Here is a 19193-nt window from a genome sequence, read left to right as displayed (position 1 = left end):
ACCAAGGATGGATGTAGTGAGCAGATGGAAGACAGATAGGACGGGGAGAAAGCGGAAGACAAAGGAAGACGTGGTAGACTCGGGTAGAGGATAGGAGATGACGAGGTTTAGAACAACGTAAACACCATACTTGAGCTCCACTAACTGTTCACTTTATAATTTCAGTTGTTTAGAAAGACGTAGCAGGAGGGATAAGGGACAGGTGACGCAAAGGGAGGGGAAGAAATGAGAAAAAGGGATGGGAGATGGTAGGATAGGGAAGAAAAGGAAAGGACAGGAGTTGGGAGAGGAGAGGGGGGAGGGTAGGTAAGGGGCAGGGGAGGAGCTATAGTGGAGTAAATCGCTACCTGTGAGAGTGAGCGAGTGTCAGTTGTAGGCTGAGCTTCAATCGAACAACACCACCCAACACCACTTCCTCCAGCCCCCCAAATCCGTTATCGCCTTGGACTAATCGCACCACACACTCACACTCACATCGCTCATTCAACAGCACCAACACGTGAATGCTAATTCACGTCCCCCCCACAGATTAAAACCCTAATGGGAAATTTAACCAGGATTTTTATACGGTATTAAATCGCACTCTGTCGCAACACACACACATATCCTCCCCGCGTTAGTCACCTCACACGATTTTAAGTTTAATTTAGGTTTCCACAACTTATAAATCTTGTGCTTTAGTCTCCTATCGCTTACAAGACCTGGACTTTGAGTAGTTTTTGTTTTTTCAAATCCTCTTATACTATCCAATCCCAAGAGCTCTAGACCCTGTGCTGTTACGGGGACAGCCTCACCGAGAGCTCTCAAGTCCCAGTAATTTTTCAACGTTTTCCATACAAGTTAAATGATTTTAAAAGCCCGAGTATTCCTGTAGTGCACCTCTGCGCATCTCTAAAGTGTTTCACAATACTGAAAACTCTCAATACATACGAGAGTGAGGGGTGACCCGTGATTTTCTCTTCCTCACAACACTCTGGTTTCCTCGTCTCAGCTAAGATAAGAGGCCAGCATGGGTAAACAGTCCTTCAAGGTGGACACTAGTAATAACACGGTAAGTTAGTCTCATTTGTGATTTTCTATTCAATAATGTGTCATTTGATTGATCACATTTTCATTGGTTCTCCTGTGAGATTCAGTGGTTTTGATATAAGTTTAATACAATCGTACAACGACGAAGGTTCTGTCAATAGTGATGAAATATATAACTAATGAATAATAACGATATTTATTTAACAAGTGAAAAGAGCAGAGATCAGACTAGTGTGATTCAAATGAACTTAAAAATTACCATTATTAATATTGATTTTACCCAATATATTAGATTTATTTTTCCTGTCATCATCATAATAAAATCGATTCACGAGTTGCCATATACTGTACTCGAGTGCTGGCAGTCTTCAGCTCAATATTAAAATAAATTAAATATCAGTTTTAATTAGAAACGTTAAGCTGCACTAACCCATTATCAAAAGGCTCTTTGTCATGATCGGCATTATGGAAGTTGTCCACCTGATATTATTAAAATTATTACCTAAACGAAAAATATGTTGATGGCAGACGCGGAGGCAAGTGATGGCTGCATCGTATCCCGTGCCATTGTTAAGAATTATCTGATCATGTACAGTATGCTATCACACTCCACCGAAGTAGTAGAGGGACCATTGTTATGTTCCTGACACATTTCAGGGATACAGTAAAAATTACCTCAGACTGCACTGCACATCGAAAAAAAAATCACTAAATGTTCATAATAATTATAATAATTATAATAATAATAATAATAATAATAATAATAATAATATATTATTAATGTAATAATAACAATAGTAGTTATTAGAAAAATAATAATAATAATAAAGTAATGAATATAAATAATAATGTGTACCAAAAATAAGAGGAATAATCTAATAATTCATATACGAGATATATATGAGAGATACTGGATATGCATATAACAGCCAAGTTCGTGGTAACCTGTAAACGGTTCATATGTCCTGGCGTTATGTACGTCCGACAATTGTTAACATGATAAAAGGTTATTACGTATTCCAGTGCCATAACTGCCCATTAGGGACAGTGTGGATAGAACACCCAACATGAAGGCGGTCGAGTGTAGTGCCGCCCCGACACTACTGTACACTCGACCGCCTTCACTTCTCAAACTATATACAGTACAGTAGTAAAGTTGCGTGCGTACCTATGTACAACTGGGTTGGACTGGGAGTATCTCAGAATCGAGTCAACAGCACCCCTGGACAGGAGGAGATTACTGTATCCATCCACAACTGAAACAAGTGGGAATGGATTTTGATGATCCTCGTTATGTGGAACGCTGGATATATCACAAGATCTCATAAGGGTGTGGTGATGAGTCATGTTCCCGTCATCATCACACATAAACCTTCCAATAAAACACAATAACATTAACATAAACACTCAATAAGATGAGAAATATAACATTTTACATCATTGGTTAACATACTATAAATGTCTTACCCCCCAATTTGTTTTTAACACTGAACATTAAAGCATTGAATTATTAATTGGTATTAGATTCTGAGCTTCTGCTATTCCATGCAATTTTACTGTGTGTTTAATGTATGAATTTTAGTAATTAATTGATGACGATTTTAAAGCGACTGACTGACTGAGAGATCTTTTTGGACAGTTAGCGTGATCCCTAACTTATTATAATACTTGGTCGCTCTTGTTTAGAGAGATTTAAAGACTACTCGTTGTGAGGTTCGCAAAGTAGAGGATTTGTGAGTATAATGTACAGTGGAGTGGTTAAAAGAGGGCTCACTTTTCACAATTATATTACATGTACAATATATAGTGGCGGAGTAAAGTAGCTCATGACTGTAAACACTGGATGTGAAAGGTAGGTCAGAGTGTCACACTACAAGTACTGTACAAAAAAATTGCCATGAAAGCATTAAGAGAGAGAGAGAGAGAGAGTAAAGGAAAAGTAGTATGTCAGGTAAGACTACTTTCCTCTCGGGTCTGGTCAGCCTTGGGTTATCTGCGTACTGTACCTTGGGAGTTGTCTCTTCCTCTCTTTAACAGACAACACTCGACAACCACATTCCTATTCAGCCCTCCTCCTCTTCGTCGTACTACATTTACACACACGGTAAACCTATATTTAATAAGTAACGTACCTAAAATATACAGTACTCCATGAGGATACCAGTTAGTGAACACTTATAAGTTATAACGCTGAGAAAGTCAATGATGTCACACCCACCTCACGAGCCCTACCCTGATACAAGACAAGCTTTGAGTAGGGCGGGTACGTCATTCCAGCTATACCCTTATTGTTAACGCTCATAGGAGCGTTATTGGTTTGTTGCTGGAGAAATAAACCCTCAACGTTGACGCGTACCATATAATTCGGTCAAAACCTGTTAAAGAACATTTCTCATATAACAAATGCTGTTATCTCAGGACACATCATATGAATAATACAATCAATATACAGTACATAGCCTGTTAACATCTTAAATATAACTCGCATGTTATAACTATTGATACAGGAGACAATTGGTATAATATGATCAAATTACAGTACACAAATATACTTATTAAAGTTATTTAGAGTTTCTTAGCAGATTCTAATACTTCACGATCACTCACGTTTTAGGGTCTAGTGGTCTGAACCAACGTGTTGTCTGTCCTGAAGAAATCAGTAGACTACCCTCGAGGGCAATCTCAGCCCGGAGGCGAGGGCCATATGTTTTCATATTGAAACACCTCAGCAGATTGGTCAGCAAATTCGTTGTCAACACTATATCTCTTATCTCACCCCACCTCTCTCTCTCTCTCTCTCGCCTAGTTTATCTTATTATGGTTATCCCTCTCTTTCTCTCTCTCTTCTAGCTTATCTTACTGTGGCGGTAACACTCCCCCTGTCGGACTTCGCACGAAATCACGGCATATTATTAGATTCACTCTCCCACCCCTTCCAACAGGCAGAGTTTCGTCACTGGGCGTATTAACACTGAGTCCTTTGTCTTCACTTTAACACTTCGCACCAGGCCATCTTTGCTCGGTAGAGCTTCCAGTACTCTCCCTAGCATCCACTGACTTCTGGGAAGGGGTTGTCCAGAGATGATCACGATATCCGCAGCGTGGAGATTATGGCGAGTTTTGAAGAACCTTTGTCGCTGACGTAATGTTGGGAGATATTCTTTTACCCACCTTTTCCAAAATTGGTCCGCAATGAATTGGGCATGCTTCCATCTTCGTCGGTACCCTTCTGTCATGGACCGATCGCCTCTGGTGGACAGTGTCTCCGGGTTCATCCGTAGTATGTGGAGCGGCGTTAGTGCTTCTAGATCCTTTGGGTCGTCAGACACTAGGGTGATGGGCCTTCCGTTGATGATCTCTTCTACGGCACAGAACACAGTGCTGAGGCGTTCATCGTCTAGTGTCTGGGTGCCCACCACTCCCTGGAGGACCTTCCTTACAGTGCGGATTTGTCGCTCACACACTCCTCCCATGTGAGAGGCTGTCGGGGGGTTGAACTGCCATTCTATCTGTTTCTGTAGAAGGGCATTCCCGACCTTGTCACTGTTGTTCCAGCCGTTCACCACCTCTCGTAACTCTCGGTTAGCTCCAATCATGTTGGTTCCCCTGTCAGACCGAACACGCTTGGGAGGTCCCCTGCGGCAGGTGCATCTTGTTAGGGCATTGAGGAACGAGTCGGTGTCTAGTGAGGTGAGGACTTCTAGGTGTATGGCTCTGGTGGTCAGACTGGTGAATAAGCATCCCCATCTCTTCGCCCGGGCTCGTCCTTGTTTAACCAAAAAAGGGCCGAAGCAATCAATTCCAGTGTTGGTGAACGGCCGGCCTCCTGGGCGCACTCGATCTTCTGGCAGGTCGGCTTGGCGTTGATGGGTAGGCCTCCAGTTGCTTCTTCGACAAGTCACACACGTCCGTATTGTGCGGTCGAGTAATTTTCGGCACTTAGGTATCCAGTACGTCTCACGTATTATGGCAAGAGTGTGTTCTCGTCCTGAGTGTCCAGCTCTAGTTGAGTGTACCTCTCTCACGATGAGCCCCGTGATCCTGTTGTCCCTTGGTAATAAAATGGGATTCTCCTGGTCTGGGTGGAGAGCGGCGTGCTTCAGTCGGCCACCTACTCTGATCAGACCGTCTGTGTCTAGATGAGGTTCCAGCTGCCTTATGTCGCTACCTCTCACGGGTTGTCCCTGTATTAACATTCCTAGTTCTCGAGGAAATCCTTTCCTTTGCATAAATCTTAAGACAGCTAATTTCGCCTCTTCCAATTCGCTGACCTGGAGCCGATTTTTTCGGTGAAATTGTTGCTGAGATAACAGAGGTTGTCTCTCAAGCCACCAGATTTGTAGCAGCATGTTATGACTCGTCAACTGTACGATTTGATGAATGGACATCCAAAATGTCCAACAAGAGGCTGACATCAGCTCCTGAGCTGAGAAGCTTGCCTTCAACAACTGCAGCATTTGAACTGCTTGTGCTTTAGGCGCACTACCAGACCATGATTTGGAGAGCAGCCTTAGAAGTTGGTCCACCAAACCATGACCCAAGGCAGTACGAATGGTCAAGTGATCAGGCGTCCAATCTTCTGATTCTAGTTCCATTGCCTTCAGATGTGTCACCAACACCAGACATTATCCAAAAACTGATCAAATGCAGCTGTTCAGCCAATTGGCCATGTTCAACTGCTCGATATAGTTGTGTTGCTGCCATGCTATCATGCCCCATGTTCTGTTGTTGTCATGCAGAAAATGTGTGGCACAATGAAAGAACCATGACAACTCTTGATGATAATGAGGAAGATGATGAAAGCAATGATGACAATGTTGATTAATATCAAATATTTGAGTGTATAAATATATTAAAAAAATACAGTTCTATAATTTATGATATTGTGGATCTTTACAGAGTCTGGAATAAGATGGAGTAACCTTTTAGTGTATATATGATTAAGATCATATGTGAATATTTCTGTTTCCAGAGTATGTAATTAGTATAATGTGACTAAATGATCACTTTCTCTTATGAATGAAAGCAGAAATGTCTCCCACAATTGTTTTGGCAGCCATTTTGGACGCCATCTTAACTACAAACACCTAAGAGCCTACCTTACATCGATTGTTTTATCACAAGAACACAAGAATGGAGGAGACTGCAGCAGGCCTATTGACCCATACTGGGCAGTCCCGTTTATAACCCAACCCCTATTGCTCATATAAGCATCCAACTTGTGTTTGAAGCTATCCAGCGTATTCGAGTTAATGATGATATTTGGTAACTTGTTCCATTCATCCACTACTCTATTTCCAAACCAGTGTTTACCTATTTAACGCCGAAATCTAAATTTGTCTAATTTAAAACTATTGTTACAAGTTCGCTCCTGGTTGGATAGTATGAGTACCTTTGTAATGTCCCCTTTGTTTAACCCTGACTTCCATTTATACACCTCTGTCATGTCGCCCCTCACTCTACGTATCTCGAAGGAGTGCAAATTAAGATGCTTTAACCTGTCTCTGTACTCAAGGTTCCTAATGCCCGGGATTAGTCTTGTCATTCTCCTCTGGATTCTTTCCAAGGATTCTATATCCATTCTGTAATAAGGTGACCAGAACTGAACTGCGTAATCCAGGTGAGGTCTCACAAGCGCTAGATATAATTTTAAGATGACCTCGCTAGTCTTGTAACTAACACTCCTTTGTATGAACCCAAGTACTTTATTAGCATTGTTACGAGCAAAAATACATTGTTTACTTGGCTTAAGATTCCTACTTATCATTACTCCTAAATCTCTCTCGCAGTCGGATTTCACAATGGCATCGTTGTTCATCTGATAACTGGTTTCCCTGTTTACATCTCCTATACTGAGTACTTTACATTTGTCCACATTGAATTTCATCTGCCATTTTTCCGACCATTCGAAAAATTTGTTTAGATCTTCCTGTAGTTTTGCAGAGTCCTCGTCAGATTTAATTACACGTCCTATTTTAGTGTCATCAGCAAATTTACTTATGTTGCTGTCTATGCCGATATCTATGTCGTTTATGTATATAATAAATAATAATGGTCCAAGTACTGAGCCTTAGGGAACTCCAGTAGTGACGTTGCTCCAATGCGATTTAGTGCCGTTTATGCTCACTTGCTGTTTCCTGTCCCGTAACCACGCCCTAATCCATTTAAGGATATTATCTTTGATGCCATGCGTTTCTACCTTTCTTATTAGTCTTTCGTGGGGGACTCTGTCGAAGGCTTTGCTAAAGTCGAGATATACCACATCATAAATGTGCCCCTCGTCCACCGATTCGAAAACTGATGAAAAGAATGTTAATAGATTAGTTAGACACGAATGCCCGCTTGTAAAGCCATGTTGGGAATCATTGACCAACTTGTGCTTCTCCAGGTGGTTTCGCATAGAGTTTGAAATGATTGATTCTAGTAATTTGCCTACTATTGATGTTAGACTGATTGGGCGGTAGTTAGAGGATAATGATCTATCCCCCTTCTTGAAAATCGGTGTTACATTCGCTATCCTCCAGGATTCTGGTACTACACCTGTTTTTAATGACATGTTAAACAACTTTGCTAAGGGCATACTAAGCTCTTCCTTACATTCCTTTAATACTCTGGCAAATATCTCATCGGGACCAGGTGACTTGTTAGGCTTCAGTTTGTCTATTTGCTTATTAACATCGTTACTCGTCACTACTATCTCGCTTAATTTGTTTTCTTCACTATCTCTGAATAGAGTCAGTGCCTCGGGTATCATGTTTAAATTTTCGGTGGTGAAAACTGTTGAAAAATATTTATTCAGATTACTTGTATTGCTCATTTCTCCGTCGTTATCAGTTAGCTCGCCAGTATCTGAACATATTGGTCCAATCTTATCTTGTGTTTTAGTTTGATACATTTGGTAGAATCCTTTGGGGTTTGTCTTCGCCTCCCTTGCTACCTTCAGTTCATTATTCCTCTTTGCTTTTCTTATCTCGGTCTTAACCCTATCGGCCAATACCTTATAATACTCCCAGAGGTAAATTTCGCCACGGTTTATCCTTCTACCAATAGCTTTCCTTTGGTCAATAATGTTCTTTAAATAATTATTTATCCATTTAGGGTCATTGTTGTCTGATCTGAGTTTTTTGTATAGTATGTTCTGCTTTGTGCATGAAGTAACTCATTATATAAACTGTCGTGGAACTCGACAATCTCAAATCTCGTTATCAGGTCGGTGTCATCTGTCAGGTTCACGCCCAAGCGCGACACCCCCTCTCTCAGCTACCTCTTTAAACTATCAAAGTTTGCCCTTCTGAAATCTGGGACTTTAATGGAATTTTCCTTACGTCTGACCTGAAAATCTAACTGGAATCTAATTTCTTTGTGATTGCTGTTTGCAAGTTTGTTCCCTACCTCGACATTGCTAATGAGGTTTTCTCTGTTCGACAGAACTAAATCGAGTATATTATTACCCCAGGTGGGTTCGGTTGTATGTTGACTTAGGAAACAGTCCTGGATCGTTTCGAGGAAATCCTCTGATACTGAGTTACCCGTAAGGTCAGTCCAATCTATTTGGCCAAGGTTAAAATCGCCTACTATACAGACTTTGATGTGTATGGAAGCCCTGCACATTTCATCCCAGATAAGTCACTCATTAACTCTATCAAGGTTGGGAGGTCTATATATTACTCCTATGATTAATTTTTCCCGACCGTCGCTTAATTCTATCCAAATTGTTTCTGTATTCTGCTCAGTTTTTATTTCCTTATTTATTTCACACTTCAGATTATCCCTGACATAGATTGCTACTCCGCCTCCTTTCCTGGTCCGCCTATCGGTATGGAACAATTTGTATCCCGCAATTTGGTATTTGACCGGTAACTCACGTGAGTCTAGGTTGATCCATGTTTCAGTGAATGCTATTATATCGATTTTTTCGGTACATACCAAGGCCCTAATATCATCCATTTTGTTTCTCATACTTCTACTGTTCGCGTAGTAGACATTTAAGTTAGTCGTGTTGTGAGTCCTCTCTTTACCGAGTTTAGGTTTTAACTCCCTGTCTTATTTAGTTTTGTCATCATTCCTAACACAATTTCCCTGTAATCTTTCATTTTGTTTACCCGCTCCCACTGCAGTCTCCTCCACCCCCATGCCCGTATGTTCCCCTAGCAGTTTAAAGGCTTCGATATCCTTTGAACTGCCCTCTCGAGAGACCCAGCCAGGGTTGCCACCCCATCCCTAGACAGGTGTACCCCATCCCTAGCATAAAGGTCCCTTCTGCCGTAGAAGTTGTCCTAGTTGTCAATGAATGGGACTGATATTGACTTGCAATATCTGTCAATCTTACGATAAATGATCACACATAATATTCAAGGTTGAAGGTGCAAGAATACGAGTATTGGTTAGGAATACACACCCTAAAGCTAAATTCACGGGGTCCGTTAACAGATATATTTAATATTTACACCTCGCCCCCCTCCCCCCAGAGGCTCGGTGCCCGGAGATTTATCCTTGCTTCCCTGCCCTCTCAGCGGCCCTGCCAACACAAGGGGGTTTAGGAAAGTCTGGCAGAAACTTACCCTCCATGAACAATGAACAACATACACCCAGTACAGTCCAATAAAGTTGCGTCCCTGGAACCTTTATTTAACTCGAATTTTACCTAAGTTGGATTTTACTCAGTAAACTTAATTCCTAATGTTGACTTGCTAATTTGAATGGATAACAGTGATGGTGTCCCAATGCTACTCAACCACAAGCAGTACCCGAGTTTGCTCATACGCAACGCTACGTAGTAAATCTACGCATCTCAAATATTTTTATTATTTTCAATGGGACAGGAGTAAAAGTGAATTATCATATCCTGAGTATTACGTAGCCCAAGGATTCTCTTTTCCGGATCGTCAGAGACTTCTCTCAGTTAGTCAGTCATGGAAGAATTATATTCACAGCAGAAAAACACAACTGAAATAAAAGTATTGTACATTCTACTTATAATTAAAGGTAGAAGAGAGACAGAGAGAGAGAATGAAGGAAGAAAGAGTTTACTATCATAGAGAGAGAGAGAGAGAGAGAGAGAGAGAATTTACTATCATATAGTTAGAGAGAGAGAGAGAGAGAACACGCACCTGAGGAGTGGAGGGAAGACACACTATTGTATTACTGGTTTAGGATGGATATACAATACAAGGCAGCGGCGGCATGTGGAAGCATAACGAGGGAGTTATGAAAGCACAGTATACGACACGCATCTGATTCACTTGTTGCCTCCCTCACTCTTTGCCCCAACTCTACAATTCTGAACGTTACACGAGTGAATATATCTCAGCATAGATGAACATATTTGGACATAACTGAACAAATCTGGACATGACAATAAATCTGGACATAGCTGAACAAATTTGGACATGTCTGAACAAATTTGAACATGGTTGAACAAATTTGGACACGACTGAAAAAAATTGGACATGGCTGAACAAATACGGACATGGTTAAACAAATATGGACATGAGTGAACAAATATGGACATGGCTGAACAAATATGGACATGGCTGAACAAATATGGACATGGCTGAACAAATATGGACATGGCTGAATAAATTTGGACCATGGGTGAACACATTTGGCAATAACTTAACAAATTTGAGCACGGCAATTAATTTGAACAAGACTGATCAAATATAAATGAGAGAGAGAGAGAGAGAGAGAGAGAAATTTATGGATGAGAGACAGTTTGGGCAAGATAAAGATGACCCTTGCCTCAACCTTAACACACCTAACCTAACCCATACTTGCATCTGTCTCTCTCTCCTGTCATCTCTGATCCGATACAGTAAACTAAATGCGGTGATGTTCTCCCTCGCAGAACACCGACGACAACTGCACCGCACTCACCCAACACAGCGCCATTATCAAACAGGTAAAATTATCTCGAAGAGTTTGCTTAATTTACCTCTTATGTAACGGGAAATGTGAACTGGTAATATTAGTTAGGTCTGATTCTATGCAGGTAAAGGATATCTAAACTCTGTGTTAAAAAATATTTAGTGAGCAGAACTCTAACGCAATGTACAGTAAGACTAATCCCCTATTGTGTCCTGAGTAATCCTCTTTCTGCTGTGAGTAACCTTATATCTGTCATGAGTAATTTCCTTCCTGTCATGAGTAGTTGCCACTGATAAAACCTCATGAACCAACATAGGGATGCATTGGTATTTTTATAAGGCTTGCCTAGTAAGCTTCCTAGTCCTAATCATGTCCTTGTGTATTAACAAAACATAAGTAGCTTTTGTGTAGTTGTTCGTACAGTTATCTGAAATAATTACGACTATCCATGTTAAGCTTGAAGGGATTTTCGGTTTAGGTTCATATGCTATAATAATCACAAGTACAGTTGCAAAAAAAAAAATATTGAACAATATTATTACCAAAAGTTTTAGTACAGATATAAACTTACTAAAAAGTTTCTACATATTGCACTATGAACTTCACACGTGTACTACTACCACTACTACTCTTAATAATAATACTAATAATAATAACATCTACTGGTTACAAGTATGATGGTGTTTACTATGTTGGTTCTAACATGATGATAGTCCAGCACCAGATCTGATCCCTGCTGCTTTTGTGACTGTGGTCCATGTAAATACTGTGAAGGAAGTGTCTCAGTGGTATTTAGGGTGTGAATCAATGTGTCCCTGTACTTTGTAGTGTATACTGTAGTAGTGTCCCTGTATTTTGTAGTGTATACTGTAGTTTGTCCCTGTATTTTGTAGTGTATACTGTAGTAGTGTCCCTGTATTTTGTAGTGTATACTGTAGTTTGTCCCTCTATTTTGTAGTGTATACTGTAGTTTGTCCCTGTATTTTGTAGTGTATACTGTAATTTGTCCCTGTATTTTGTAGTGTATACTGTAGTAGTGTCCCTGTATTTTGTAGTGTATACTGTAGTTTGTCCCTGTATTTTGTAGTGTATACTGTAGTTTGTCCCTCTATTTTGTAGTGTATACTGTAATTTGTCCCTGTATTTTGTAGTGTATACTGTAGTAGTGTCCCTGTATTTTGTAGTGTATACTGTAGTTTGTCCCTGTATTTTGTAGTGTATACTGTAGTTTGTCCCTGTATTTTGTAGTGTATACTGTATTTTGTCCCTGTATTTTGTAGTGTATACTGTATTTTGTATACTGTAATTTGTCCCTGTATTTTGTAGTGTATACTGTATTTGTGTGTGTATACTGTAGTTTGTCCCTCTATTTTGTAGTGTATTGTAGTGTATACTGTAGTCCGTATTTTGTAGTATACTGTAGTAGTGTCCCTGTATTTTGTAGTGTATACTGTAGTTTGTCCCTGTATTTTGTAGTGTATACTGTAGTTTGTCCTGTATTTTGTAGTGTATACTGTATTTTGTAGTATATACTGTATTTTGTAGTATATATACTGTAGTTTGTCCCTGTATATTGTAGTATAGTCGTGTCCCTGTATCGTGTAGGATGTATTGCAGTTTGTCCCTGTATTTTGTAGTGTATAGCAGTGTCCCAGTATTTTGTAGTGTATAGTAGTGTCCCTGTATTTTGTAGTGTATACTGAAGTTTGTCCCTGTATTTTGTAGTGCATAGTCGTGTCCCTGTATCGTGTAGGATGTATTGCAGTTTGTCCCTGTATTTTGTAGTGTATAGCAGTGTCCCAGTATTTTGTAGTGTATAGTAGAGTCCCTGTATCTTGGTGGGTGTATGTGTCAATGTATCACTGTATCTTACAGCGATGGTTTCAGTGTACTCGTGTATCACTGTTCCAATGTATCGTTCAGGGTGGCGGCAGAGGGGTGGTGCATCCAGCCTCTGATCTGCCGCCCACTTACACCGACGCTGAAGAAAGACATAAGAATACAAAGGATATTCTAGTGGCGGTAAGTAACACCAGTCTGCCGGAGCAACATATCTGGGTATTATGAGGAGTTGTAAGCAGCTTCAGGAATATCACAATTATCACACCCCTTTACCCCCCCATCCCCCCTCTCCAGGTATACGGAAACTGCTGTCTCAGTTCAAATAAATTTTAGGTGGTTTAGGGGGTTAGAGGGGACTTATATCCGAGGATATCAATTACATTCCTTAAATTTTATATTTTGACCCAAATATTTGCTTTTGGAAAGTGGCAATTTTGACGTTTTCAGTTGTGACCTCCGAACCCGACTGAAATGGACTGAATTCCGCTACATATGGTTCTAACCCCCCCCCCCTCCCTTACCTTGGATTCAACAGCCAGGTTACTAGCCTTTTGTCACTGTCTTACCTTGCAACCGCACCTCAATGTCATCCTTGTTACTAAATCAACTATCTATCAGTCCTTTTCTAGTATATTAGTTTAAGATTAACTAACTGCATCATAACTTGAAACCCAAATGTATCTTATCTACCTTATGTCCCAGAGTCTAGTTTCACTGAGGTGCTTCTTAAAGCTTTATTACCATCACTATTACGAAGAGTAATAGTATTATATTCGCTATACCTGTCCTGCAGAATGTGTCCTTTTAGCCATAGTATCACTGAATCTTGCTGTTTGTGTCAGTGTATCGTGTTGGTGTACTAACTACTGTATATCACTGTTTCACTGTTTTGTGCAGGGCTTTGGCGGAGGGGTGGAGAATCAAGCATTCGAGGACGACGCCACAGCCAAGAAAAAGCCCAGGGACACGAATGATGCTGTTGTGGGGGTAAGTAATAATAATAATGTAAGATCTTCATAAAGATTATAGCTATACGTATACAGTATATACAAAGTTTGAAAATGAAACAAAAACGTGCAGGTACAATATATACCAAATTGCTGTACTTAGTATATTCCACGAGATTCAAGTTCTAAGTGATAAATGCAAACATTGACCAGTTCTAAAAAAGAAAGTAGCTAGCTCTCGGAACAAGGTCAAAGTCATAAAGAATCAGCCCCCCCCCCCTTTTTTTACTACTTTAGATTGCCCCTTTACACCATTAAAATGGTTTTACCTCTTCCTCACGACAGACAAGTTGTCTCTTACTCTCCCTCAGAAACAAATAACATTTGAACACATCTAAACATTAAAACGAAATTATAAAGGATAAAACGGTCAACAATAGAATCCAGCAGGAGGCTCAGCTTGTCATTCTCAACAACAAATGAATAAAGATGCTCACGCTGGGCGGACACAGTCCTTGGGACACAGGTGATCACACATTGTATGTTAACGGGACTCTGGTTGTGTGGTGTGGTCGTGGGAGGATCCTATAGCAGACGTAAACAAGATTTAGATATGTGGTCGTGGGAGACCATAGGGTACACTTAAGCATGACTGGTTACGTGGGTGTGGGAGGGGGGGGTGTCACTGAGTTTGACTTTTTGACCCTGAAAACATAGCACTTCTAGTGTTATTCTGGTGAATGTATATTTCAGATATGAATAATGTAACTCTTCCCACTCGTGGGTAATGCCAAGGGCATACCTAGTTAGTGATTTAGATAAACGTCACTGGCCGTCTAAGTCACGAGACCATCATGTTTTTAATTGAAGATGTTTAAATGTTGTATTAGCCGCTCTTATTAAGCGTATATGTTGTTCTCGTGGTACAGATGTTGTCACGTGCTGTGTTGAGTCTTACCCCCGGCACAGTATTAAAGTCTGTTTTAAGTTTCCAAGGAGGGTGTTGAATCATATAACAAGTACTTATATATTCTCCCTTCATTCTCAGTTATACTGTACAATATCGTTTTCTGTTGCTATATGTTTGGCAGCCTAAAGTTCTCCCCTTCTACAACTAGGAAGCAAATATCCATCTGGATTATCCTTGTCACTTCGCACAGGCCACCTTCAGCAGCACACCCTTCTCATGCCCTCGGCTTATTCACACACACTACTGTTCCAAGTCCCCTCACTTCATCTTACCCATGTTTCATTGTAACTACCCAACACTCTTTTCATCATCTTATTATCTGCATACTATACAGCTCATATATTGCTCGCAAACATGGCATATCTGTCGCTTATAATATCGGTGTGTTTGTCTTGTTTCGTCTTCCCTGAGAGCTTGAAATAATATTAGTAATAACAAGTGAGAACTGTCCTGACTCAGTTCAATGTTAACATGCCAGACCTTGAAAGGCAAGTGATTTACGATTATGACATTACAACTATTAAATTACACATCTATAATTAATGGATAATAATGATCAGCTATTAATACTTCGCCTGTAATTGTAAATTGATATTACCTTGTTTTAAAAGTCCCCGCCATTTTTGCTGTCATCTGCGTCTTCTCGCTGCTTGAATGAAGCACAGTAGTTTGGTAGTGCATTCTCGCATCTGTGGCAAAAGAAACAAAAGAAAAAAATACGCATGAATATTTGGTAACTTACATTTGCGTCTTTGTCATCAGAATTTTTTTTGAACAATTGATCCCTGATTTGTCAGTTATACAAGAAAAAATAAATAACATTAAACATTCTTACACCTAATTCTCTAAATCCATTACAATAAAGATAACTTACAAGGATAAGACAGGCATAATAAATATAATTCAGATGTAAAGCTGTACCAAATATCGAGAGATAAGCTTAAGAGATAAATGACGTCCATGACACACACACACACACAGCATATTGTTCAACACGTATCTGCTGTTATACTGTGGGGTAAGAACATAAGAACATAAGAATGGAGGAAACTGCAGCGGGCCTATTGGCCCATACTGGGCAGTCCCGTTTACACCCAACCCCTATTGCTCATATAAACATCCAACCTATGTTTGAAGCTATTCAGCGTATTCGAGTTAATGATGATATTTGGTAACTTGTTCCATTCATCCACTACTCTGTTTCCAAACCAGTGTTTACCTATTTCCCGCCTAAATCTAAATTTGTCTAATTTAAAACCATTGTTACGAGTTCGCTCCTGGTTGGATAGTTTGAGTACCTTTGTAATGTCCCCTTTGTTTAGCCCTGCCTTCCACTTGTACACCTCTATCAGGTCGCCCCTCGCTCTACGTCTCTCGAGGGAGTGCAAATTAAGATGCTTTAACCTGTCTCTATACTCAAGGTTCCTAATGCCCGGGATTAGTCTTGTCATTCTCCTCTGAATTCTTTCCAAGGATTCTATATCCATTCTGTAATACGGTGACCAGAACTGAACTGCGTAATCCAGGTGTGGTCTCACAAGAGCAAGATACAGTTTTAGGATGACCTCACTAGTCTTGTAACTAACACTCCTTTGTATGAACCCAAGTACTTTATTAGCCTTGTTACGAGCAAAAACACATTGTTTACTTGGCTTAAGGTTCCTACTTATCATTACTCCTAAATCTCTCTCGCAGTCGGATTTCTCTATGGCATCGTTGTTCATCTGGTATTGGTTTCCTGTTTACATCTCCTATACTGAGTACTTTACATTTGTCCACGTTGAATTTCATCTGCCATTTTTCAGACCATTCGAAAAATTTGTTTAGATCTTCCTGTAGTTTTGCGGAATCCTCGTCAGACTTAATAACACGTCCTATTTTAGTGTCATCAGCAAATTTACTTATGTTGCTGTCTATGCCGATATCTATGTCGTTTATGTATATAATAAATAATAATGGTCCAAGTACTGAGCCTTAGGGAACTCCACTAGTGACGTTGCTCCAATGCGATTTGGTGCCGTTTATGCTCACTCGCTGTTTCCTGTCCCGTAACCACGCCCTAATCCATTTAAGGATATTATCTTTGATGCCATGCGTTTCTACCTTTCTTATTAGTCTTTCGTGGGGGACTCTGTCGAAGGCTTTGCTAAAGTCGAGATATACCACATCATAAATGTGCCCCTCGTCCACCGATTCGAAAACTGATGAAAAGAATGTTAATAGATTAGTTAGACACGAATGCCCGCTTGTAAAGCCATGTTGGGAATCATTGACCAACTTGTGCTTCTCCAGGTGGTTTCGCATAGAGTTTGAAATGATTGATTCTAGTAATTTGCCTACTATTGATGTTAGACTGATTGGGCGGTAGTTAGAGGATAATGATCTATCCCCCTTCTTGAAAATCGGTGTTACATTCGCTATCCTCCAGGATTCTGGTACTACACCTGTAGTATATATATATATAGATATATATGCTGATAACCACAAGGAAAGAAGAAAACACGAAGTTCCCAAGCGCTTTCGTGTAATTCACATCTTCAGGGGTGAGTACAGACTAGAGAGAGTAATACAAATCAAGACCCATCATTAGCTCCGTTGGGTCAATCTCTTATAAACTATCTAAATGGTTAGTTTCTTTACTAAATCCCCTAGTTGGCAACATTTCTAACTCCAATATCAAGAATAATATGGATCTGGTTGATAAACTCAATAACTTACACATTAATCATGATTTTAAACTGGTCAGCTTTTATGTAACGTCACTCTTTACAAAGGTCCCAGTTGATGATTTACTAGAGTTCCTCATAGATTCCCTGGATAACATTTCACTGCCCGTCTCGAAAGACGACTTCATCGAACTCATCAAACTATGTATTAAGGATTGCAAATTCGAATTCAATGGGGAATATTATGCTCAAAAATTTGGTATGGCAATGGGTAATCCACTCTCACCTGTATTAAGCAACCTATATATGGAATTCTTTGAAAAGAAACTATTAAGCAATATTTTACCACCCTCAGCAGTCTGGTTTAGATATGTTGATGATGTATTATGTCTCTGGCCATGTAATGAGGACCTAAAAGCTTTCCTGCCACAACTTAACAACTTAGCCCCCTCGATCAAATTCACTGTGGAATTAGAGCAAGACTGTAAATTGCCATTCCTAGACTGTCTGATACACAGAATAGGTAACACTTTTAAGTTCAGTATTTATAGAAAACCAACTAATGTGTGTTCATACATTCATTATTATTCTGCCCACCATAATAAAGTCAAACAGTCAGTATTTTCAACAATGTTTTTACGTACCTTGAGAATTTGCAGTCCGGAATTCATCGATGAGGAATACAAATATATATATAATATTGGCTCAAACCTTAAATACCCTAGATCTTTCATAGACAAATGCTTAAACATTACTAAGAAAACTTTTTATAGAACTGATCCCAAGCCCACCCATGACCATAAGAATATCTTAATATTACCATTTCACAAAAATTTCTCACACATTCCTGCACAGCTAAAAACCTGGAACGTCAATGTAGCATTTAAAAACTCATGCACTGTTAAACAAATGTTAATCAAGAACTCCCCCAACAACACAATTGGTTGTATTTATAAAGTTCCTTGCAAGGAATGTAATATGTTTTACTTAGGCCAGACAGGTAAAGATCTTGTAACTAGAATTAAACAACACAAATACAGTGTTAGGACAGGCCAGGAATCCAATGCTCTGTTTGTTCATTTGAGGGATAACAAGCATTGCATTGACTGGGATAATGCCTCCTCAATATTACAATGTAAGTCAATTGACAGTAGGAACATCATAGAATCTAGCCTTATTAAACATACCGAAGCATTTAACATGAATTTGAGTAACGGCATGTACAAGCTGGACAATTTTGTAATTAAGAAGATTTGTGATCAGGTGAGAAGGCCGGGTCACTTGACCATCTGACCTGACCACCAACCGTTGTGTGCTATTTAAAGATTAGTAAGGTCATTACCTAATACCTGACCATTGTGAACCTGGTCTCACCCTCCTCTGTATATATACACCTTGATTTGTATTACTCTCTCTAGTCTGTACTCACCCCTGAAGATGTGAATTACACGAAAGCGCTTGGGAACTTCGTGTTTTCTTCTTTCCTTGTGGTTATCAGCATATATATATATATATATATATATATATATATATATATATATATATATATATATATATATATATATATATATATATATATATATATATATATATATCATGTAGATCCACAATGAAAACGTGGATAAGCTTTCGTCTATATTCAAGACATCTTCAGAGGCAACTGGATTACATGGACAGAGAGAGGCTTAGATATACAGGGTGACCTTAAAAACATGAGGTCAGGTCATAATGATGTCATCCACTAATCCCCACACCAACACACACGTAGAGGAGCTTAAGAGAAGGGGGGTGACGTGACTAGTCAGGTCAGGTCAAAAATATGGGACCCACTAAATAACTATCATACATCTAGATCAAAGGTTTTCAAAGCAT

The 19193-nt window shown here is 39.7% G+C and overlaps 1 protein-coding gene across 5 annotated transcripts in view; it reads left to right on the top strand.

Annotated features, from left to right (window-relative positions):
- The first annotated feature begins 378 nt into the window (after positions 1-378).
- Positions 379-19193, top strand: part of LOC121854546 (sodium-dependent nutrient amino acid transporter 1-like) — a 39327-nt gene continuing 20512 nt past the window's right edge. The window contains exons 1-4 of one of the 5 annotated variants that reach the window (XM_042349220.1): positions 379-1051; positions 10877-10930; positions 12820-12918; positions 13636-13725. In XM_042349220.1, the coding sequence (XP_042205154.1) occupies positions 1010-1051; positions 10877-10930; positions 12820-12918; positions 13636-13725 (285 nt within the window). In that variant the 5' untranslated portion in view covers positions 379-1009. Of the gene's footprint in view, positions 1052-10876; positions 10931-12771; positions 12919-13635; positions 13726-19193 lie in introns of all 5 variants that reach the window. The other 4 variants (XM_042349219.1, XM_042349221.1, XM_042349222.1 and 1 more) reach the window with 4 other exon arrangements.

The sequence above is a fragment of the Homarus americanus genome, unplaced genomic scaffold (assembly GCF_018991925.1).
Source record: "Homarus americanus isolate GMGI-L3 unplaced genomic scaffold, GMGI_Hamer_2.0 scaffold49658, whole genome shotgun sequence".
NCBI lineage: Eukaryota > Metazoa > Arthropoda > Malacostraca > Decapoda > Nephropidae > Homarus > Homarus americanus.
Note: the sequence above shows the minus strand (reverse complement) of the source record. Positions and strands in the feature narration are given on the sequence as shown.